The sequence below is a fragment of the Danio aesculapii genome, chromosome 19 (genome assembly GCF_903798145.1).
Source record: "Danio aesculapii chromosome 19, fDanAes4.1, whole genome shotgun sequence".
In the NCBI taxonomy this organism is placed as follows: Eukaryota; Metazoa; Chordata; class Actinopteri; order Cypriniformes; family Danionidae; genus Danio; species Danio aesculapii.
This window is the reverse complement of record NC_079453.1, coordinates 43,712,475-43,738,665: the sequence shown is the minus strand read 5'-3', so window position 1 is coordinate 43,738,665 and position 26,191 is coordinate 43,712,475. Positions and strand designations below refer to the sequence as shown.

The 26,191-nt window shown below is 35.7% G+C and overlaps 1 protein-coding gene across 1 annotated transcript; it reads left to right on the top strand.

Moving 5' to 3' along the window:
* The first annotated feature begins 4,574 nt into the window (after positions 1–4,574).
* Positions 4,575–16,659, top strand: gnrhr1 (gonadotropin releasing hormone receptor 1). Its single transcript, XM_056479909.1, has 3 exons — positions 4,575–5,084; positions 13,398–13,605; positions 16,176–16,659. The coding sequence occupies exons 1-3, from the start codon at positions 4,575–4,577 to the stop codon at positions 16,580–16,582; spliced, it is 1,125 nt and encodes a 374-aa protein (XP_056335884.1). The 3' UTR covers positions 16,583–16,659.
* The last annotated feature ends 9,532 nt before the right edge of the window (positions 16,660–26,191 follow it).

Genomic DNA, 26,191 nt, shown 5'->3' with positions numbered 1-26,191 from the left:
TACGCTTTTGGAGATCTCAAATTTCCCTCACGAGTGCCATTTGCGCATGCTGTTCTTGTGTAAACCCACCAGAGGCCGCTGTTTACTGACTTTGACAGACTGAGCAAACGATCGACTGACCCATCCTCTCCCTTCCCTAAACCCAACCAACACGTTTCAAAAGCAATCCCAAAAAATAAAAGCCCTCGTCTGATATTTTTTTACCACGTTTTCAGATTTTACCACATTCTCACCCTGCTATTTACTTGTTTATTTATTTTTTGGATTCTGTTTTTGTCTTACCTGCTTTCTGGAACAGCTCTTCACCGCCGACATACATGGCACGCTAACGGGACAAACTGGTTGCAGCCGGAATGTCGTCCATACGGAAGTAAGCGGTCAGCTGGTAAGCGCGAAAAGGAACGGCGTCAGACCACCCCAAAGCGTTCATTCAAAAAAAGAAATGCAGCATTTACGTACCTCCGGCTACGTAATTCGTGGTCTCCAGAAACGTCTGTAGGGCTACGATTTTAGAATGAGCCTGGGTTGCTTAATCCTTTGTGGCATAGATTCAACAAGGTACTGGAAATATTCCTCAGAGATTTTGCTCCATTTGGACATGAAAGCATCACGCAGTTGCTGCAGATGTGTCAGCTGCACATCCATGATGCAAATCTCCTGTCCACCACATCCCAAAGGTGCTCTATTGGATTGAGCTCTGGTGACTGTGGAGGCCATTTGAGTACAGTGAACTCATTGTCATGTTCAAGAAACCAGTCTGAGATGATTCGTGCTTCATAACATGGTGCGTTATCCTGTTGTAAGTAGCCATGAGAAGATGGGTACACTGTGGTCATAAAGAAATGGACATGGTCAGCAACAATACTCAGCTTGGCTGTGGTGTTGACATGATGCTCAATTGGTACTAATGGGCCAAAGTGTGCCAAGAAAATATCCCCCACACCATTACACCAACGCCATCACAGCCGTTGATACAAGGCAGGATAGATCCATGCTTTCATGTTGCTGACACCAAATTCTGACCCTACCATCTGAATGTCGAAGCAGAAATCGAGACTCATCAGACCAGGCAACGTTTCTCCAATCTTCTATTGTCCAATTTTGGTGAGCCTGTTTGAATTGTGGCTTCAGTTTCCTGTTCTTAGCTGACAGGAGTGGCACCCGGTTTGATCTTCTGCTGCTGTAACCCATCCGCCTCAAGGTTGGACGTGTTGTGCATTCAGAGATGCTCTTCTGCAGACCTCAGTCGTAACGAGTGGTGATTTGAGTTACTCTTGCCTTTATACCAGCTCAAACTAGTCTGGCCATTCTCCTCTGACCTCTGGCAACAGAACTGCCGCTCACTGGATATTTTCTCTTTTTTGGAGCATTCTCTGTACACCGTAGAGTTGGTTGTGTGTGTGTCACAAAAAAGTCACTTAAATCCCCTTTCTTCCCCATTCTGATGCCCAGTTTAAACTGCAGCAGATCGTCTTGACCATGTCTACATGCCTAAATGCATTGAGTTGCTGCTGATTAGAAATCTGAGTTAACGAGGAGTTAGACAGGTGTACCTAATGTGTGTGTGCGTGGGGGGGGGGGGGGGGGGGGGGGTCTAAAATACGGGAGACTCCCTGGAAAAACAGGAGTATTGGTAGGTATGGTTTATTGAAGTCATAATTTGACTTATTAAAAGTGAAAACTGAACATTAAAATTTAGTGTGAGGATTTTTGTGAGTACATATACAGTACATAAAAGAGGTAACACTTTAAAGTACCAATTCTCATTTACTGATAGCTTATTACCAGCCTATCATTAAGATATTGGCAGTTTAGTAATACTTATGAAGTATGCTCTTATTCTACATCCCTAATTTTACCCAATAACCCAATTACTACTTTAATCACTATTAATAAGGAGCTAATTAGTAGATTCATGAGCTAAAATCTCAGTTACTGGTTTGTTAATAGCGTGAATTGTACCTTAAAGTAAAATGTGACCAAAAAAAATTAATTATAAAAAGACATTCTAAGAACAATCAGAAAGCAAATATTAAGTGTTAATTGGTATTTCAATTCCTTTATTGCATTGTTTTGTGTTTAAAATAAATGTTCAATCCTTTTTATTGTTCTGTATCTGAATTATTAGTCATGAATCTCAGCACAGATCACCAACACGAGTCTCGGAGGTTTATATATAGACCTTTACAGGACCGATGAGCTGTAATCTATCTCACTGCCACTTACCCACGGTCTTCCATTTGCCAGAGGAGACCCTGAGTGGAAAAAAAGCCCCTGGCAAGAGTTGTGTCTCTGTAGAAGATGAGCTGGCAGATGGGCAGTATAAAAGCAGAGGACATTACACTGCAGGAGCGGTGGAGGATTGGAGAGTCATGAGGGTGACCAATGCCTCTGTGTGACTGTAATATAATGCAGATCAGGGTCTCCAGGTGACGTGAGCGGAATATTCATGCTTGGAGGAGCATTTGCTGAATTCTAGAAAGCAAAGTTGAAGAGATGCTGGAAATCTACAAAACATGATTGTGTCTTTCTTTCTTTCTTTCTTTCTTTCTTTGGATTTATAATTCTTTATCATCAGTTAATCAATTCCATAATTTTATTTATCTTTCCATGTATCAGTGAATGAATGAATGAATCCACCCATCCATCCATTGTTATTTCTATCTATCGATCCATCCATTCATCTATCCATCTATTGTTACTTCAATCTAATGTTCCATCCATCCATCGTTACTTCTATCTATTGTTCCATCCATCTATCCATCCACTGATATTTCTTTCTATCATTCCATCCCTCATCCATCCATCATTCTTTCTATCGTTCCATTCATCCATCCATCATTATTTCTATCGTTCCTTTCATCCATCCATATTTCTATCTATTGTTCCATTCATCAATCCATCGTTCCATCCATCCCTCCACGCATATATCTATCTATTGTTCCATCCATCCATTCATCTATCTATCCATCATTACTTCTGTTTATCATTCCATCCATTCATCCATCAACATTTCTATCTATTGTTCCATTCATTGTTACTTTTATCTACTGTTCAATCCATCTATGTTTCGATCATTCCATCCATCCATCCATTAAAACATCTCTTTCTCTACATTTCTCCTTATATCTATCATTCAATCCATCAATCATTCTATCCATTGATAATTCAATCCATCCATCCTTCTATGGCACTAAAACATCTCTTTTCCCTTCACAGGGTGTCAGGTAACATGTCTGAGTTCCATCATCCATCCATATATCAATCTATCAATCATTCCATCCATTGTTACTTCTATCGCTCCATCCATCCATCTGTTCATCTATCCTTTGTTACTTCTATCACTCCATCCAACCATCCATCCATATTTCTATTGTTCCATCCATCCATCCATCCATCGTTACTTCTATGTATTGTTCCATCCATCCATATTTCTATCTATCATTCCATCCATCCATCTATTCATTCATCCATCATTACTTCTATGTATTGTTCCATCCATTCATCGATCTATCGATATGTCTAAAGAAATTTCTAGATCTATTGTTCCATCCATCGTTACTTCTATGTATTGTTCCATCCATCCATATTTCTATTGTTCCATCCATCCATCCATCCATCCATCGTTACTTCTATGTATTGTTCCATCCATTCATCAATCTATCTATGTTTCTAGAGTAATTTCTAGATCTATTGTTCCATCCATCCATCTACTGTTACTTTTATCTATTGTTCTATTGTTTCATGCATCCATCTATTGTTACACTTCTGTCTATCGTTCCATTGATCTATTGATCCATCCATCAATTGGATTACTATCTATCTATCTATCTATCTATCTATCTATCTATCTATCTATCTATCTATCTATCTATCTATCTATCTAATAAAACATCTCTTTCTCCTTCACATTTCTATCATTCAATCCATCAATCATTCTATCCATCTATCGTTCAATCCAGCCATCCTTCTATGCCCCTAAAACATCTTTTTTTCCTTCACAGGATGTCAGGTAATGTGTCTCTTGAGTCTGAGTTCCATCCATCCATCGTTACTTCTACCTAACACTCCATCTATCCATCCATTCTTCTATCCATCCATCCATGGATATTTTTATATATTGTTCCATTCATCCATTTATTGTTACTTCTATCTATTGTTCCATCCATCCATATTTTTATCACTGCATCCATCCATCCATCGTTACTTCTATGTATCATTCCATCCATTCATCAATCGATAATTTGATCTATTATTCCATCTATCTATCAATCCATCTATCGTTACGTCTATCTATTGTTCTATTGTTTTATCCATCCATCCATCCATCCATCCATCCATCCATCATTTTTTCTATCTATCTATCTATCTATCTATCTATCTATCTATCTATCTATCTATCTATCTATCTATCTATCTATCTATCTATCTATCTATCTATCTATCTATCTATCTATCTATCTATCTATCTATCAAAACATCTCTTTCACATTTCTGATTTTATCATTCAATCCATCTATCTATCTATCCATCCATCCTTCTATGGCACTAAAACATCTCTCTCCCTTCACAGGATGTCAGGTAATGTGTCTCTGAGTCTGATCAGCCTTTTAGAGAACTCTTCTCTTGCGAGCTCCTCTGCTCCACAATGGGAGACTCCCACATTCACCACAGCAGCTCGTTTCCGTGTGGTGGCCACGCTGGTGCTTTTCGTCTTCGCTGCGGTTAGTAACCTCTCAGTGCTGATCAGTGTGACCAGGGGACGAGGAAGACACCTGGCGTCCCACTTGCGGCCCCTCATCGCCAGCCTGGCCTCCGCAGACCTGGTCATGACTTTCGTGGTGATGCCGCTGGATGCCATATGGAATATTACAGTGCAGTGGTACGCCGGCGACGCCATGTGCAAACTCCTCTGCTTCCTCAAGCTCTTCGCCATGCATTCTGCAGCATTTATCCTGGTGGTTGTGAGTCTGGACAGGCATCATGCCATCCTGCACCCACTGGAGGCTCTGGATGCCGGTCGCAGGAACAGAAGGATGCTGCTCGCTGCCTGGATCCTCAGCGTCCTGCTCGCCTCTCCACAGGTAAGTGAATGAGATGTTATTTAAATTGAAGCTGCTATTTGTGTTGGTTTCATCTTGTTACTGTGTTAACCTGCCTAAATTTGCCTCTGAGGATTAGCAGATAATTTTTTAAAATCTGTATGTTATCTACTGTAAAAAATTCAACATAGGCTCATTGTGAAAACGTACCACTGTATACATTTCTGGAGAGCGCTAATTATGTAGCCAGAGCTATGTATGGCTGCATTTCGTCTTTAAAACAAACGATATGGGCCAAAATGGGCCGTATGACACCACCAACGGCTTGTTACCGGCTGACCGCTTACCTCCATGTGGACAGCTTTTCCACTGTTACCAGTTTGCTCAGTGGCTCGCCACGTACGTAATGTATCCTAACTAGTTGAAAACAACACAAGCTTAATTGATGAAACTACCTGCTTGTCCCACCAACAGCAGATGGAAATGTGTTCTGAAACCTGTTGTGCAATTCAATCTAGTGATGCTAGTGGTGACACAAAAATGACATGTTTCACCTCTGAGTCAGAAGACTGGCACATCTCCAAACTGAACCAAGTTTAGTTCTGTTTCAAAGCCAATCAAAATGAAACAGCCTTCTTCTGTTTACCACACATGCATCTAAGCTTGAGCATTTCTTCAAAGTGGTGCAATAACTGACCCCGGGTCAGTGTGTTTTCAGTGAGCACTTGCCGCATCGATTATAGATCCTATTTGTCAAGTGACGCTAATTCCAGGTCATTTTCTGTAACCCGTGAAACGTGTACTGCTCGCCTCTCCACAGGTAAGTGAATGAGATGTTATTTTAATGGAAGCTGACGTGTGCTGGTCTTGTCTTGTTATGAAGCAGCATGATCCTGTCTCAGAGGATTCACAGATGGATGATAATGTTGCTGGAAAGCATTTGTTAGAGGTGATGTCTGTCTTTTTTCATTAAAATATTTTGTGCGATTTCAGCTTAATATGAAGAGGCAACTATCAACACATTCGCCTTAATTTGATTATGTTTGTAGCGATTACATTTTTTACAACCCGGTTTACAAAATCAGCAGGGAATATTTCAGAACAGTTGTTATGTCTGGCTAAAAGTCATATAAGTATATGTCATTGAGGTTGCCTGAGGACTGAAAATCTGATGATGTACACTGAAAATAAAATGATTCATTAGATTTACTAAATGTTTTTGTGGTTGCAAACAATTTATATGGGCTAAATTTAAACAAACAAATTAAGTTGAACATTACTACGTTTAATTAGTTTGTTTAAATTCAGTCCATATCAATTGTTTGCAACCACTTAGCTTAAAAACATTTTTTCAGTGTATCTGTCATATTCAGTCTGTTGTTCTTAAAGGGCCAGTTCACCTAAAAATGAAAGTGACCTTATTATTTATTCTCCCTCATGTGGGTTTTAAACCTTTATAAGTTTCTTTATTCTGTTCAACACCAAAAAATATATTTTGAAGAAATCCGGAAACCTGAAACTATTGACTTCCATAGTAGAAAAATCAAATACCGAGTTCAGTGGTTGCAGTTTTCCAGCTTATTTGAAAATATCTTCATTTGAGTGTGGCAGAAGAAGGTTTGGAACTAGTAAAGGGTGAGAAAAGGATGACAGAATTTTCAGTTTTGGTTGAACTTTCCCTTTAGTCAGTAAACAACCTCTTAATAGCAATTTTTGGAAACCTGTTTGAAAACAGTTGTGCAATTCGATTTAGTGATGCATGTGATGCAAAAACAATACAATTGACCTTTAAGACAGAAAACCAACCCAGGCTCATTGTGGATATGTACCGTTGTCTACATTTCTGGAGAGCACGAATTATGTAGCCAGAGCTACGTCTTTAAAATAAACGCTATGGGGCGGTACAAATCCACCAACGGCTAATGTTTATTTTTAGCTCCAGCAGCTGACCTCCGTCTGACCTTACCTCCGTGTGGACGGCTTTTCCGGGGTTACCAATTTGCCCAGTAGCTCACCTCGTACATTGGTGGACTTGCGGAGCAGAGTTGACTGCGACGAGGTTCGAGTCTGGTGAAGAACAGAAACCAGGTAAAACAAGAGTAAAAAATAAAATAAACAATAAACAACAGGCTGAAAAAGTGGTGAAATCGTGTGGCTAAGATGGCTTTTCTTTTCCTTGATTGCTTTTGAAAACACTGTCGGTTGGGTTTAGGGAGGGAGTGGGTGGGTCGGTCAGTCAGTCGACAACAAGCTGGCCTGGTCGGCTGAAGTGTGTATTGCGCCCTCTGGTAGATTTATGCCAGAAGAGGATGCCAGAGAGAAATTTGAGATCATCAAAAAGTGTACACAGCGGCCTCTGGTGGATTTGCAAAAACAAAAATTGCGATCAGACGTACCTATGGTCAAGTATTTCGCTGTCCACAGAAATGTAGACATGGGTATGTATCCACAATGAGCCTGGGTTGCAGAAAACATGGCAAAATTCAGGATTAAACTGAAACGCCAACTTTCTGTTTACCACACAAGCATCCAATGTACAGCGTTTCTTTTTAAGTGATGACTTGCAGCTTAAAGTGGTGCAATAACTGACCCTGAATCAGTAACTCTTCTACGAGCACTTGCTACATTGATTATAGATCCTATTTGTCAAGCTACGCTAATTCCCAGGGCATTTTCTGTAACCTGTGAAACGCCTGACTGAATCCTGTCAGCGTGATTCTCCAATCTTTCCCTCTGATAAAACGGTTTCTCTCTGCACTTAATTTCAGTACTGTCGTTTTTAGCAGCCTGTGGATGTGACCGTGGCTTTTAAAATCATTAAAAGGAAGATAAAGAAGCTCGACTTAGACAAGGACAGTTAGGCAGCCGCAAATAATGGGAAAAGAGACACAACTCTAAAGACAAGCGAGTGGGTGGTGAATTGTAGGTATAAAAACATCCACACTGCATCACTCCTGTATTCAGTGCACACACATCCTCCAGAGGAAAGAAATAATAAAAATGTGGGCTTCCCTCTCACACTGTGTGCTGCCTGATAGATTGCGTGGGAGAAAATAGAGAGGTGTGTCTGACGGACAAATAATGCAAACGAATTTCCTTTATCTGAAAGCAGAAGGTGATAACATGACAAGAATATACAATGCATGATCCGAGTTCAACGGAGATAGCAGAATGTGTTTTCCCTTTACTAAAAACCCATTTGACATCAAGCAGCATCCAAAAACTAGACTGATAAAGTCACCTGCAGTACTATTGAGAGAGAGCATCCATTGACAAGCATTCATGACATAGAAAGGATCAAAAATACCTCTATTTGTTGAGATTTACTGTTGAAATATGATGATTTCTTTTGTGTATCTCAGATGTGCAAAGATAATTCACTTCCTGTGAGTTTCCATAGTTTCCCCAAGGATAATTAAGGTAATTATATGCAATTACTAAATACTCATGTCTCACATTATGAGTCCACTTTTTTTCTTAAGAATTCATCTTTTGGGAAACCATGGAAACTCAAGCTGCATCCGAAATTCTCTGATATTGCACATTTAAGTAGGGATGGGTATCGTTAATGGTTTAACAGTATTACTACTTGTAGGAGCCATATTTAATAGTTTATTGTTCTAGGTAATTTTTATATATATATATATATATATATATATATATATATATATATATATATATATATATATATATATATATATATATATATATATATATATATATTATTTTATTTTATTTTTTTTTTGTGTTATACTTGCATGTTATATACTTTTATATGTATACTGTTTTCATATACTGTTCGTGCTGATTTGCATGTCATATACGTTGAGTTACTTTTCTGCGCATGTGTAATATGCTTTAGATGTTCCCACATTTTGTGTGACACACGTGAGTTTTTAGTGTGATGTGCAGAAGTTGGAGAGCACAAGCTTTTGACCGTAGAAGTGAAATATTGGAGTCATTGTTCATCAGGCTTGAACAAACAAGTTGTATGTGAGTGGATTTTGACAACATTGGCACGTGTGGACATCTGATGTAAAAATAAAACGAAGATACATTGAATTAGATGGACTCTCGTGTCGCGATCAAGTGTAAGAGCACTAAAACGCGTCAAGACTTGTGAAATAAGCATAATGGTCACATGTACCCTACACTACTTTTATCAATACCACTTATCGGTTCGGTACTTTAACGGTTCTCCTATCAGTACTTTTTGTAGTGTTTTTTAAATGAAAAAACAAAAAACTAATTGAACAGAATTAACAAGGCTTTATTTTATTTAAGTTTTTATATATAAAATAGAACGAAACCAATAATTGTCAAACAAATAAATATTTTTTTTCCTGTAAAAGAGGGCACAATGGTTAGAAGGAAAATGACTCTCAGTTTTTAACCATTCTTCTGGAGAAAAATCAACATGTTTGCCTTTTCTGGCAGAAGTCAGGATCTTTCTTGGTTTATTGTGCTCCCTGCAGTTGAAAATACCCTCTTTGACTTGCAAAATGCAGTTAAATGAGATAATGTTTATGATTTTTCATTAAATCATTCACATTAATTAGTTAACTTTGTTTTGGGAGGTAACTGTGCTTTTAATACAGTTTTGGAGCATCTTGCAATGTAAAAAAAATAAGCTGTTTTTTATCATTTCTTAATAAGCATAGTTTATTATTAGGCTATTCATAGGTTATATTTGTAAATACAGCTGACATAAAAGCATTTTCAATGTTTAAGATTTATTTAGGCAACTGCAGAAAAATTTCAGTTTGCAATGTAACCGAATGTGTGTGTTTATTTAACTATTAATATTAACTTATACTAATTTAGGTGATTAACTGCTGGCATAATGATGTGCATGATGTTACCGTTAGTAGCTAGGCAGTCAAAAACTTTTCATTTGTCTTTCTGCAGTTAATGCACTTTGAAAGATACTTTCACTTAGCCAGATTGCTTGCGTTTCCGCTTATTCAAGAAAACAACTTGTTGCGTTTGTTGCAATGGGCATTGTCGCTGTCCACTGGGGAAATACAACCCGTTTGGTTCATTCCACAAGCATACGAACTGTGTGTGCGAGCTATGTGTGTGCACTTAGCGCGAGGCTCTGCTGGGTGCGCGCGCACAGACGAGAATTGTGAAGGCTTTTATACTTGATGCCCTTGCCAGAAACACGAGCATTTCTTATGTGAGATTGCCAACTGTGCAGACGAATATCAAATATCGCAAATTAGAAAGGTAGAATCGTTAACGTCAGAGATTATTGATACTTCGGTTTTTATAATGTAGCACCGATATCGATAAAGTACCGAGTTTCACTACCCATCCCCACATTTAAGGTAATAAAAAGCTATTTTCATCTCACAAGAATTAAAATATTAAAAAATATTTATGATAAAAATAATTAAATATCGAAAAGATAAATAAATAAATAAATGCAAATAGTAATACACTTAAAATACACTTAAATACACTTAGTAATAGTAATACACTTAAACAAAAGTATGTTGAGATGATGCCAAGGTTTTTGTTTGTTCATGTGATGTTTAATATACACCCAACAGATGATATATACCCAAATAACGATGGAATTTTAATTGTGTATATACAGACCCAGGCTAATTGCTGATATGTATCCAGGTCTACATTTCTGGGGACAATGAAATGTATAACCTTAGGTAAGTCTCCTCGCAGTTTCCACCAGAGGCCGCTGTGTAGGCTTTTTGATGATCACAGATTTCTCTTGTGCATCCTCTTCTTGCATAAATCCACCAGAGGGCACAATACACACTTCAGCCAACCAGGCCAGCTTGCTGTCAACTGAATGACTCACCAACTGACCCACCCATGCCCTTCTCTAAACCCAAAGGAAAGTGTTTTCAAAAGCAATCTAGAAAAGCCGCGTGATTTCACTACGTTTTCAGCATGTTGTTTTTATTCACTCATTTTTGTTTTACCTGGTTTCTGGAACCATTCTTCGCCAGACTCAAACCCTGTCGTCACTGTCAACTCATCTTCACGTCCAAAGTCTACCAGCATACACAGTGAGCTACTGGGCAAACTGGTTACACAAGCGGTAAGCGGTCAGCTGGTAAGGCTAAAATGAACAGTAGCCGTCGACAGTGTCATACCACCCTATAGATTGCATCAATACGAAATGCAGCCAGTCGTATCTCTGGCTACATAATTCATGCTCTCCAGAAATGTAGACAGGGGTACGTATCTACAATGAGGCAGCATTGTTATATACTGTTTTATGACAAAAATACAATGTAAATGTAAAATACAATATGATGTATAGGCTTTTCCTTTACATTCAGTAAAGTTCAGCATGCAAACTTTATACAAATCAGTGAAAATGGCTAAAACGCTGTACTTTTAATGCCAGGCCAGCAGTTAGCAGTGTCACTTTATGACATTACACATCTGCACTCAAACAGTCCAGTAGTCTGTCATTAGATGTTTTAGTTGAAAATACTTGTGAATTCCTCTAGACTGAACATTATTATGCATACACATCATAGTTTTCACATAATCCCATTTTTTGTGGTTTACACAAAGACGACAATGTTATAATTTTTAAATACTTGCACTTTGAAAGTGGTTTTCAAAAGTTTAGTTTTTCAGGCCTCCAAATTTTTCACAAAATTGAACAGCCATAAAACATAAAGCTTTCTGAATTTATGTAAAATATGTGTTGTTTAAACATCGATCTACATCTTACTCTCATTAGAATTTTAGTCGACTGTTAGATTAGGGCTAGGACAAGAAGAATAAGTTGGCATGAACTTGCAAAGTTACTAGCATTGACTAGGATGTCTGTTAGATACACTAAAAATAAAATTAAAGATATTATGACTGTCTATTCACACTTTAATGACTGAAAGTTGACATATAGCTGCAAATTTACTTATAGGCAACACACTGTCCAAAGGAAACCACCAAAATAAAGAGTTTTGCAGAAATGGAAGCTTGTCTGATATTCAAAATAGACGTTCTACAATGTACTAATTCAAAAATTACTTAGTTGACATGTAGTTGCACGGTTACTTAGTAAACAGGAACTCTATTGGAAGAGCATCAAAAAATGCAAGCAGAAATGGGGGCTCATCCGAGACCCAAAAAAGACAGACGAGAGTGTGTACTAATACTCTGTTGGCTATATCTATATGTAAACTAGACCTTAATAGAGTCAAGGATACAAAACAGACAGTGTACCAATACTGCTAGATGACATAGTAGTTACAAAATTATTTATAGTTAACAATGTTTATTGGAAGACCATCAAAAAAATGTTAACAGAAATGGGGGCTCGTCCGTGACCCAAAACAGACAGACAGTTAAAAATACAATGTTTTAGTCTCTAGAGAAGTCCAAAATAAACTAATAATACTCTAATGATTGCTGGATGCCATGTACAGTCTATTGGAAGACCATCAAAAAATGTTAACAGAAATGGGGGATCGTGCGGGATCCAAAACAGACAGACAATGGAAATTACAAGGTTTTAGTCTCTAAAGGGGTCCAAAACAGACCGTAATAATACACTAATGATTGCTAGATGACATCTACAGTCTATTGGAAGAACATCAAAAAATGTTAGCATAAATGACTTGTCCGGGGTCCCAAATAAACAGACAAGAGTATATACTCATACTCTGTTGACTAAATCTACACCTAAACTAGAAGTCAATAAAGTCATTGATACAAAACAGACAATGTACTAATACTGCTAAATGACATAATAGTTGCAAATTTATTTATAACCAACAAGATGTCTATTGGAAAACCATAAAAAATGTTAGCAGAAATGGGGGCTCGTCTGGGATCCAAAACAGACAGTTGAAATGACAAGGTTTTAGTCTCTAAAGAGGTCCAAAATAGACTAATAATACTCTAATGACTTCTAGACAACATGTACTGTCTATTGGAAGACCTTTAAAAAATGTTAGCAGAAATGGGGGCTTGTCCGGGATTCAACAGACACAGTTGAAATGACAAGGTTTTAGTGTCTAAAGAGGTCCAAAACAGACTGTCAGAATATGCTAGTGATTGATATATGACATCTACAGTCTATTGGGAGACCATCAAAAAATGTTAGCAGAAATGGGGGCTCGTCCGGGACCCAAAACAGACAGACAGTTGAAATTACAAGGTTTTAGTCTCTAAAGGGGTCTGGAACAGACTAATAATACTCTGATGATTGCTAGATGACATGTACAGTAGTTGCAAAGTTACTTATAGTCAATATTGTCTTATGGGGATAATGAATAAAGAGTTTCCAGCTACAGTACCTTTAAAAACAAGTCCAGACTAACAACAGAACAAAAAACTGATCTTTACAAATTGTTTTTCTTGTTTCAGTTATTTATTTTCAGGGCAATTAAAGCTGAAGGAGTTGACTTTGTGCAGTGTGCAACACATGGAAGCTTCCAGCACCGCTGGCAGGAAACAGCCTACAACATGTTCCACTTTGTCACCCTGTATGTGTTCCCTCTACTGGTAATGAGCTTCTGCTATACCCGAATCCTCGTGGAAATCAACCGCCAGATGCCTCGTGGTAAAGGCAAGGGTAATTGATTTCTGCTGTCTTCTGACATGGTACCTGTCATACAGCGTAACTGCATCCAAATTCCCAGATTGAGGCAAAATGTATCAGACGAAGAGCTTATAGCAGTTCACAGCTGTAGTAGATCTAAAAACAGCATTGCAGTCCAAATTAAAGACAGATTTTTGATCCTGGGGACTGTAATGCTGTGATAAAACAACGTCTTGACTTATACTGAGTGCTGAAGGAAATTACAATAATTATGAATGAAGTATAAAAAAAGTAGACTGAACTGACTGTCTTTGGAAAACTTTTGATGACATTTCGTTTTTTTCTTTAAGAGTTTTGTGTGCAGTGTTTAAGGAGGAAAAGTCTCTGTTCTGCCATTTCAAAAACACCACCCAGTGCTAGAAATGTATTAACATTTCTGTTTAGGCTGCAGTTTTTAAGACCAATATGAAAATCAACATTTGCACTCACTTTGCAGAACTGTAACTGATAAACAAAAAGTGCTGTCTATGCTAAAAATCTAAAGGGGGTGAGGGGTTGTTAAGGATTTTCAATCTTAAAATAGGAGTCCCCTGGAAACTACTGAATTAAATGATTAACAACCAAATTACCAAATCACATATACTTGATGCTGCATTTTACACATCATCCCAAATTTTCAGAATTAAGTTTCATTCAGAATTTCACAGATTACAATACATGCCTCAATTCGACCAACTGTATAAATATTGAGTAAACTATATTTTTATTAGAACTGCACAATACTGGGAAAATATGCGATATGCAGTGTTGTTTAGTGTTGCAATAACAATATTTCTTACAATATAACTAACTTGCAAAACATTTTATCATCAATTAATTCGTTTTATTTGCTATGATCATACTCAAATAAACAGGTAATAGATATTTTTCTGGGCTAATTAAATGAAAAAAAATAAAGTTGTCAAGAAGCAAACATTTAGACTTTAAAATACCACAAATGACTACTGGCTGTTGTCATTTTTTTCTCTTGTGTCCTGCATTTAGTGATGGAAAGAGTACTGAAAAATCATACTCAAGTAAAAGTACTATTACTTGCCTTAAAATGTAGTTCAAGTAGAGTAAAAGTATCTGTTGTAAATATTACTCAAAGTATGAGTAAAAAGTAGACCTTTCAAAAGTACTCAAGAGTAGTGAGTATTACGCTGGGAAAAGGTGATGCATTTACATGTAATTTGTGGATATGTGTAAACGTAACAATTTGTAGTGCATTTAGTTATTGCCCAGCAGGCACACAACATCAAATTCAAATCTAGCCAGCGTCTAAGGGCAACGTTATTTGGATGTCCAATAATGATGTAAAATGATGTTGATTTTAGGTTGTGTTAGAAAGTGACCAAAATCCAATGTCGAGCCAACATCCTAAACCAACGTCATATTGACGTCAAATACTGATATTTATTTCTCAGGTATGGCATCCAAAATCCAACATCTGATAGACGTCATAGTGGTAACGTCCACACAATGTCAAGCTGTAAAAACATTAGATGTTGATATTTGGTTGATTTTAGTTTGGGAGTTGGACTTTGACGTAGGCCTGACATTGGGTTCTGATGTCAACCCAATTTTCATTTCCAAACAAAACGCAACGCCACCATGACATAGGGGTATAGCGTCAATCTGATGTCATGTTGACGTCTTGTGCCAGCTGAGTGTTTAAGGCCATTTCACTTTTAATGCTTTCTAACAATTTGCTGCAATTATAAATCACCCATGTCTTGAGGTAGTTCATTATGATGCGATTTACCTTCTGTGTGTGATTTGATTGGACAGGAATCACAGGACTGATTTTTCTAATACCCACAGACAGGAAATAAAGTAGTGACTGCAGGTTAAAGGAAAGTAGTGGAGTAAAAGTGCTGATACTGCACTAAAATGTACTCAAGGGAAAGTAAAAGCACACATTTTTAAAACTACTTAGTAAATTACTATTTAATTACAGTAGTTTGAGTAGTTGTAATTTGTTTTTACACCACTGCCCGTATTAGTATTTATTTTCAGCTCTAGTTTCACCTAACAGTACCTATTGAAGAGGTGGCGATGAAAAAAAGTAAAGGCCTCATCTGATTGGTCAGATTTAGATAAACAATCTATGCATGTAGCACAGAAATGCTTGGCACATAGAACTAATTTAACTTCTCTGCGATATGGATATTGCAAATACTGTTCTCGCAATAACAATTTTTCGATACATTGTGCTGATCTAATTTATATATCAGCATGCATCTCCTCAAAATTATAAGCCTTCCTGTGATTTTTTTTTTCTTTTTCAAATATTTCCCAAATGATGTAAATAAAAATCATAATAATATAATAAAAAAAAAAAAAAAAAAAAAAATATATATATATATATATATATATATATATATATATATATATATATATATATATATATATATATATATATATATATATATATAATTAAAAAAATATATATATATAATAAAAAAATGATAAATAAAATCTTCATCCATTTAACAGAAATTGAGTAAAATTATACAGGGTGGCTAATAATTCTGACTTCAACTGTATGTTTGTTTCTCTAGGTGGGGAGCCTTGTCTGAGACGCAGTGGAGCCGACATGATCCCGAAGGCACGCATGAAGACGCTGAAGATGACCATCATCATCGTGGCATCATTTGTGGTGTGCTGGACGCCGTATTATCTGCTGGGCATCTGGTATTGGTTTCAGCCCCGAATGCTGCAGGTCACGCCGGAATACGTCCATCACGCCCTCTTCGTCTTTGGTAACCTCAACACATGCTGTGATCCGGTCATCTACGGTTTCTTCACACCCTCGTTCAGAGCAGACATAACCAGCTGCTTCAGTAGGAGGAATCAAAACTGCTCTCCTAAATCTCTGGACCGACTATCCGCACGCAGAGGAGGTGCGAGCGGGGAAGCAGAGTCAGACCTTGGAAGCGGAGACCAGCCCAGCGGACAAACAGCATAGGTGTTCAATCCAGCTGGGATTTGCTGTCTGAACGTGAAGGATAGTTTCACTCCATATCCAAACATCTATATATACACTGCTGATGAGGATTGGTAGTTCTAGTATATGCAGGTATTATGAAATTGCTTTAATTCAGATTAAATCCACTTAAAGTCACCATGAAATGGAGGTTTTTTCGCATATATGACAGAGTTACAAGTCAGAATTATTACCCCTCCTGTACTTTTTCACCCAATTTCTGTTTAACGGAGAGAAGATTTTTTCAACACATTTATAAACATAATAGTTTTATTAACTTATCTCTAATAACTGATTTCTTTTATCTTTGCCATGATGACAGTACATAATACTTTACTAGATATTTTTCAAGATACTAGTATTCAGCTTAAAGTGTAAAGTGACATTTAAAGGCTTAACTTGGTTATTTATCTATCAACACACACACACACGCACGCACGCACGCACGCACACGCACACACACACACACACACACACACATATATAAATCAGTCTCTGATTTATCAGAGGTTGCCACAGCGGAATGAACCGCCAACTATTCCAGCATATGTTTCAAACAGCAGATGCTCTTCCAGCTGCAACCCAGTATTGGGAAACACCAAATTGGCCGTACATTATGGCCAATTTAGTCCATCCAATTCACCTACAGCACATGTGTTTGGACTGTGGGGGAAACCAGAGCACCTGGAGGAAACCCACGCCAACACAGAGATAACATGCAAACTCTACACAGAAATGCCAACTGACCCATCTGGGACTCAAACCAGTGACCTTCTTGCTGTGAGACTACAGCGCTAACCACCCTGCCGCCTTTTTTAAGATTGTTAAAACACAAATAAGAGTAGATTTTACCATTTCAAATGATGCTTTACTCTCATATGTATGACCTAAAATGCTGTTTTAAATGGATAGTTCCTCCAAAAGTTCAAACTCTGTCTCCATTTACTGACCCTTGAATTTTTGGTCCGTTGAAAACAAAAAATATATTTTGAAGAATGTTGGGAAACTATATATATATAACGATATATATATATATAGTTTAAGGGGGCTAATAATATTGACCTTAGTTTTATATATAAAAAAAAAATTCTTGCTGAAATAAAACAAATAAGACTTTTTCTAGAAGAAACAATATTATATGAAATACTGTGAAAAAATCTTGCTCTGTTAAACATCATTTGGGAAATGAAAAAGAAAAAACAAGTCACAGGAGGACTGATCATTTTTACATAAAATTGAAACTGAAATTAGATAAAATTGTAGGGCGGTGCATGATTTTGTCTTTTAGGAACCGATTGGAGCATTGGAAGATGGGTGTTGCTAGCAAAATGAGGAAGACTGACAAATGGAGGAAAGCAGGTAAGAAACAAGACACGCCCTGATAGCCCCGCCCTAAAGGTATTCCATGTGACCAGACGTGAAAAAAAAGTGATTTCTAGGGAGCTGGGAAGGTTATGATGTTAGATTAAAAACTATGAGGGCAAAAATTTTTTTACAAAAAATGTGCAGATACATTGTTTATAACAAGCACTACTACATAAATATAACAATAAGAGTATATTTTAATTTCATGGTGACTTTAAAGGGATAGTGCACAATAAAATGGAAATTCTGTGAACATTTATACACCCCGGTGTTGTTGTAACACCTTATATGACTTTATTTCTTTTTGGACCATGAATAAAGAAATATAATATATATATATATATATATATATATATATATATATATATATATATATATATATATATATATATATATATATATATATATATATATATATATAAAGTATATATATTGGTACTGAACAGGGATCAGCATTACAACTGTAATAATCAAAACATAAAACTAATCAAAACTTGTCAATTGAGACATTTGCTGATATTTACATCTGCCTCCTCTTCATACAACGGAGAAGCTCTTAAAGCAATTAAAAGCACTGAAGCCTATCACTATTCTTCACTTTAATAAGTTAATTATCCTAAAATGAATCTGAAGATAAAAAAACTCTTGATCACATGAAGAGGAAGTTAATCAAGTGATGTTAACAGTAGTGGGTCGGCGAACACGCCAGTGCATTTTTCCTGCCGACAGTGAAAACAGCTTAAAGGGTTAGTTCAGCCAAAATTACAATTCTGTCCTCATTTACTCACCCTTGACTTTTTTTTTTAGGTCTATTGAAGGCAAAAGAAGATATTTTGAAGAATGTTGGAAACCTATAACCATTGACTTCCATGGTATTTGTTTCCCTACTATGAATGTCAGTGATTACCAGTTTCCCAACATTCTTCAAAATATCTTTTTTTGTGTTCAACGGACCAAAAAATCAAGGGTGAGTAAATGGAGACAGAGTTTAAACTTTTGGAGGAACTATCCATTTAAAACACAGCATTTAGGTCATACATATGAGAGTAAAGCATCATTTGAAATGGTAAAATCTACTCTTATTTGTGTTTTAACAATCTTAAAAAAGGCGGCAGGGTGGTTAGCGCTGTCGTCTCACAGCAAGAAGGTCGCAGGTTTGAGTCCCGGATGGGTCAGTTGGCATTTCTGTGTGGAGTTTGCATGTTATCTCCGTGTTGGCGTGGGTTTCCTCCAGGTGCTCCGGTTTCACCTACAGTTCAAACACATGTGCTATAGGTGAATTGGATGGACTAAATTGGCCATAATGTATGGCCAATTTGGTGTTTCCCAATACTGGGTTGTAGCTGGAAGAGCATCCGCTGTTTGAAACATATACTGGAATAGTTGGCGGTTCATTCCGCTGTGGCAACCTAAATCAGAGACTGAGCTGAAGAAAAATTAATGAATGAATTTTAAAGAAATCTAAAAGTGTGTGCTCCATGTTTGTCTCCTCAAAAGGTTAATAATAAACAAGTAGCAAGTAAACATTAACTGAAAGAAGGGTATGTGGCACTTGAACCACATCAGGGTGAGAAAATGATTGCTGAATTTTCATTTTTGGATGAACTAACCATTTAATACTGAATATGGATCACTAACAATATCCCACTGAGGTTTGGAGCTCAGATATCTTCTAAAAGGTGCAACGGTGTGTGTAAAGTACCAAATGGCAGCGCAAAGCCTTAGGCAGTACCTTGAAAGTGAGATATTTGCCTGTCTGGAACAGGGTAATAAATATACAGTGCCTCATTAACAAACCAAATGCGCAACGGCTTGCGTGTTTGGAAGCAACTGTCGAGGATCTGTAATAAATGACAGCTCAGAGTCTGACAAGTCGCTTGCTTAACGTCTCCTGTTTAGGAATGTCACTTCATGTTTTAAAATGGCCTTAGCATATTAATCGTTCATTCAAACGAGACGCTGTTGTGAATGCTCGACGTCCATGCTGTGTTTATCTGTGGAATCGCAGTCGATGTGTTTCACTGCATTCATTCCAGTCTATTATGCGGTGTATTGTGGTGATGATATGCATGACTCTCCAGAAAAATATCTCTGTGGTGTGTGCTTGTGATTAAAAATGTATGTGGATGAAACATCCAGCCTTAAAGGTGGAGTTGACCCAAAAATATTCCTTCTTTTAATATATGCTTGACCCACTTTTTCTGTGGAGCTTGAAAATTTATGATTCATATGAGTGCAGTTTATGATGACTACTTGAGCTCAAAAAGACTTTGTGTCTCAGAATGTTAAGTTGTTTTTGTTTTATTTGATATTTCCCAGTCTTATGAAGTTGTTAAAACCTTTTGAAGGCAGAAAGTAAATTTTCTAAATTACTATTGTTAGATATCAGTATTAGCGATGCACTGATATGGAATTTTTGGCCAATATGACTATTTATATTTGGAAATCGTAAGGTGATTCCCAATATATAGGGTATAATATTTGTTTGGAATACATACAGGGCTCAGCATATTTGATTTCAGCTCTCACAAATCTATCTTTTAAATATATTTTCTATAGGATGCTTTACAATATTATATTTGTGGATATACATTAGATTAGTCAGTACCAAAGCCAAAACTGGAGCTTGTCTAACAAAATAACTTGCGATATTTTTGGTCCAAAAATTAATGTTGCTCACTATTTTCAATGAAAAGGCGCTAAGCACTGTTCGAAGTCGCTAAATGTTGCTAAATTATGTCATACGTCATTTAGCATATTACTGACGTCATCACGTCCAACCGTTTCTGTTTGTTTAACAGCCTATGGTTAATAAAGGAGTATTTATATTTGCACTACGCTTTATGTATGCATGTCAATTTAACTACATTTCTTGCTGTTTGAATACAATATATCAGTATAGATGTGTAGTTAATTTGCAGTACTCTCTCAGACATACATATATAGACATATATATATATATACATAAATATACTCAGACAAGTTCCAAAACTGTCACTAAAATCTCTGTGATTGTGAACAAGAAAAGAATAAACGGTTTAAAAACAATTAAATTGTTTAATTTAAAACAAAGAAGCAGATCGGTTTGACTGTACAAGGGAAATACCTCACACTCACGGTGCTAAATCATTTGCCATCAGTACGCAGAGGGGTGATCAGCTCTCAGGCTGCAGGTGAAGGACTGCTGTATGAGGACTGTGTTGCCTGTGAGTGCTCTGAGGCGGGGGAGGGGCCGACGCCACCACCTGCAGCTCGTTAAGAGTAGGTATGTTACAGTACAGACACATGAGAGTCTAAAAAAATCTCCAGTAACAATAAAAAGTTGCTAGATTTGTTTGCTAGCCGCTTTTTTGAAAAAATGTCACTAAGGGGTCTGAAAAGCTGCTAAATATAGCGATAAAGTCGCTAAGCTGGCAACACTGCCAAAAATGAGTACAGCCAAATTAATGTTACAGAAAAATATCATTTTATGAATATAATAAAACTGTTTTGTTTAAATGCACCAAAATATATTACCTTTATTCACTGAAAAATTTATACAAATATTCTATCATTACTATGAATATTTTCAAAATGGGGTGTACACACAATTCAATTTTTTTGAGCCTGATTACAAAACAAACTGAAAGTCAATACAGTGGACGACTGTTTTTATTTTAAAACCTTTGTTTATTTATAAATTAACCATTATTTATTTATTTAAATAATTGTATTTATTTAATTATAAATTAACCATTATTTATTTATTTAAATAATTGTATTTATTTATTTATAAATTAACTATTATTTATTTATTTAAATAATTGTATTTATTTAATTATAAATTAACCATTATTTATTTATTTATTTATAAATTAACCATTATTTATTTATTGAAATAATTGTATTTATTTATTTATAAATTAACCATTATTTATTTAAATAACTGCATTTATTTATTTATAAATTAACCATTATTTATTTATTTAAATAATTGTATTTATTTATTTATAAATTAACCATTATTTATTTATTTAAATAATTGTATTTATTTAATTATAAATTAACCATTATTTATTTATTTAAATAATTGTATTTATTTATTTATAAATTAACCATTATTTATTTAAATAATTGTATTATTTAATTATAAATTAACCATTATTTATTTATTTATTTATTTATAAATTAACCATTATTTATTTAAATAACTGTATTTATTTATTTATAAATTAACCATTATTTATTTATTTAAATAATTGCATTTATTTATTTATAAATTAACCATTATTTATTTAAATAATTGTATTTATTTATTTATAAATAAACCATTTTTAATTTATTTAAATAATTGTATTTATTTAATTTTTAAAATTTATTTATTTACTTTATCCGCCAATAATATTTCTTATCTGGCAGATAATTGTAACATTAAAAATAGCATTTGTCTGCTAATATTGTTCCTGATATATTGTGCATCACTAATCAGTATCTTCAAAAGTTGCTGACAATAACAAATAATCAAAATAATTGGAGAGCTGAAATGCCTAAATGATTTGATTTGACAGTGAATAATCTTTACAAATTTGCTTAGAGCTTACTGACAAAACAATTGTGCCATTGTATGAATCTATAAAATGTGCATTTCCGACATGAGAGTGAGATAATAACGAGAGGAACATTTTTGGGTGAACATATCCATTGATTTAAGGATCTGTATGAATGTTGCAACATGTCATTTCAAAAATGGTCAACAATATATCTATAAAGAGAAACTAAAACAGCTTTGTGTCACTTATTATTTACACTGACAGAGGATCGAAGGGGCTCTTAACCCTTAGGGGTCAATTTAAAAATAAAAGGTCAGACATGAAAAAAATGGAGAATGAAAATCAAACAGACGTCATTGATGACTGTTTAGAGGTGCTTGAAGAGATGGATTCATCAAGCTTAGATCTCTGAGGAGCTGAACTGTGTCTAGCCTATTTATAGAGTAATTATTTTCTGCTCTTCAAGTTTTGACAAACGACTCTGAGGATTCGTTTTAAAAATGAGTGACGTTTTAAAGTGAAAAAAAAATCTAAAAAGTAAAAAAAAAGATTTATACAGTTGAAGTTATAATTATTAGCCCTCCTTTAATTCTTTTGTATTTTCCTCCCAATTTCGGTTTAACGAAGAGAAGATTTTTTCAACATTACTACAAAATAGTTTTTCAGTCATGACAACTCTTGGAGTAAGATGAGAACTATTTTTTTTAACGAAAACGAATGAATAAATACATGTGCATATGTTTGGTTTTGGTAATAGATCTGCTACGCTGCTGCTGCTCCAAGGAGAGAGTACCTGACTCGATCTTACCACAATAATACAGACCTGCAGAACTATAAGCAAAACGGTAAGCACTACATATGCAACTGACATGAGCTGCAAATAAATCCCCTGTTACAGATCTAGGCAGGTGGTGCCAGGGTGGCGGAGGGTAGATTCGAGCGTGCAGTCTAAACACTAGCTACGTGTCTATTGGGTATATGAAGGGCGGTTCTGATAGAAAGAAAAAGCTAATTGGTTATCGAGAGAGACGCAAGTAATATAAAGTTTCATGACTGAACTAGTATTAATAACTAATTTCTAATAACTGATTTCTTTTATCTTTGCCATGATGACAGTACGTAATATTTGACTAGACATTTTCAAGATACTAGTATTCAGATAAAGTGACATTGAAAGGCTTAACTAGCTGAATTAGGTAAGTTAGGGTAATTAGTCAAGTCATTTTATAATGATGGTTTGTTCTGTAGACAATCGAAATAAAATATGGCTTAAGGGGGCTAATAATATTGACCTTAAAATGTATTTAAAAAAAATCAAAAACTGCTTTTATTCTAGCCGAAATAAAACAATTAAGACTTTCTCCAGAAGAAAAAGTATTATAGGAAATGCTATAAAGAATTCCTTGCTCTGTTAAACATAATTTGTAAAATATTTAAAAAAGAAAAAAATCATTTGTAGATATATTATAACAAAAGTGTTAATTCAGAGTTTAACTGAAGCCGTTTCTCAGTTTCTCTGAATAATAATAGAGTTTTGAGATTGGCATACTTGGCTTTGTTTAAGGATCTGGTGGAATAGATTTAGTGGCCTCGAAATGTTTCATTATATAGGCAATATCAGCAAAAATCCTTATTTCTTGCTTTAAATGTGTTTGTTTACAAAAATTGCTGGGTCAGCAGGCATTTATAGCTTTAGTGATGGACTGCCGGTTACAATGGTCCTATTACGCTCTTTACACTGTCAGCTTACTTCAGTGTATATTGTGTTTGAGCATAAAAATATCAGCAAAATATAAAGCAAACATGTAATAATATCCTGAACTTTAATAGTTCTGACTGAAGGAGCAGGGCCTGGTTGTGTTTTGTTAGTAGAGTTTTGTCTTCATTACTGATACTGATTTAAATATTATTTCATCCCCAGCTGTTTACATTCGCAGACCTAACCAGCATTATGTAAACTTATTTTTGTCACAACCATGTGAATATTGCGTTAACAGAAAACCATTTTTTTTAAAATCACATTTTTCTCATTGGAACAGGAGTGTGCAATAATATGATTTTTTTAAATTGTGGATGATTAAAATGTCTCCATGATCTGCTTTTAAAGAAATATCGTAGCATCATAGTACAGCACTGGTTGTATCTTAGAGAATCATTTAAAGGGGAACTATTGTGCGCCTGTAACAAGATGTAAAATGCATCTCTAGAGTCCCTAGATTTCCTTGAGTGTTTATGTGAAGTTTCAGCTCAACATACCAAATAAATAATGTTTTAAACTCTTTTAAACTGACCCTTTTAGGCTTTGATCTTAATTGTGCTGTTTTGGTGACTGTTGCTTTAAATTCAAATGAGATTGTGCTCTTTTCAAAAGAGGGCGGAGCTACAAATGCCTGAGTCAGACTAGTGTCAGATTAAAAAAACAAGACTAACCTCATATGCTAATGAAGCAGAGATTGTTACCAATGGATGGTGCTTTCTCCCTCTGATGACATGTACAAAGGGAAAATGTCAATCAAAGTGTTTTTCTGCAGACTGTTTTTTTTATCAAGTCTGATTATAAGTCTGTTTAATGTTAGTAAAAAAACAACATGTATTTTTATGTATTTTTTTCATTTAATTTCTCAAAATATACTACTAAATACACCTAAAAGATAAACCACTGTATTCTTTTGTATATAATTTATATTTGCAACGTGAATCTTCACCCACTTTGGCCTAAATGTCAGCCATTCTTTTTGAATTTATACTTTGCTACCTTGTAAGGCTTTGTTTTTAAAATAAGGAAATTAATTAGGCTTTTATGCTATGGGCAACTTGCAAAAATCGTAAAAACAACATCACAAATATTGTGATAAAAATCATGATTTTCCTTGAAAAATAATGCTATATTATATTTTACGCCCTTTCCAGAAGATTCATCAGGCTTACACATTTATAGATTTTTAGGCACATCAATTAATTATTAATAATAGCAGCAGTGGTGTATCTGTTTCTTCCAGCACTCCCTACCCCCTACATTGGCCCTTTCAGAAAAAAAAACATGTGTGAAGACTTAAACCTGATAATGTTTTCAAATTCAAGTTGTAATTGATGCTGCTGAAGTAACCAAGGCACAAGCTGTAAAGGCTCTGCCCTCTTCTCAAAAAGGGGTGGAGAGCAGCAGCTCATTTGCATTTAAAGATACACACAAAAAGAGCATAATTGAGTTTTTTCCAGAAAGGGAGGTTACTTTAAGCTGAAACTCTGTGGACACATGGAACTTAAATGAGACTTATGTTAAAGGGTTAATGTTAGTTACCTTCAGACTTCATAAATGAGCTGCTAATGCCCATTCCATGCAGTCCTGCTCAGCACCTGGATGTCAGACATAATACACAACAGAAAGTCGTATATTTACAGTCATCCATTTAGCAATAAAGTTGATTTATTGAGGTGCTATTTCCAGCCGAGCAGCTGTTATTGAGATTAATGGAAATGCTATCAGGTAACTTCTCCAGACTCATTTTAGTGGTGTTTATACAGAATCTAAAGCTCACGGGCACAGGTGAGATTTCTCGGGACACTTTTTTTAGTGATCTCTGTCAACTAGTAGGCATTTTAGGCATGCTTTTCCAAAAAAAGATTGATTACTGCACCTTTAAGAAGTTCTTTGAGAAAGATCAGGTGGAGGAGAAGATAAAACACCAAAAGTATCCAC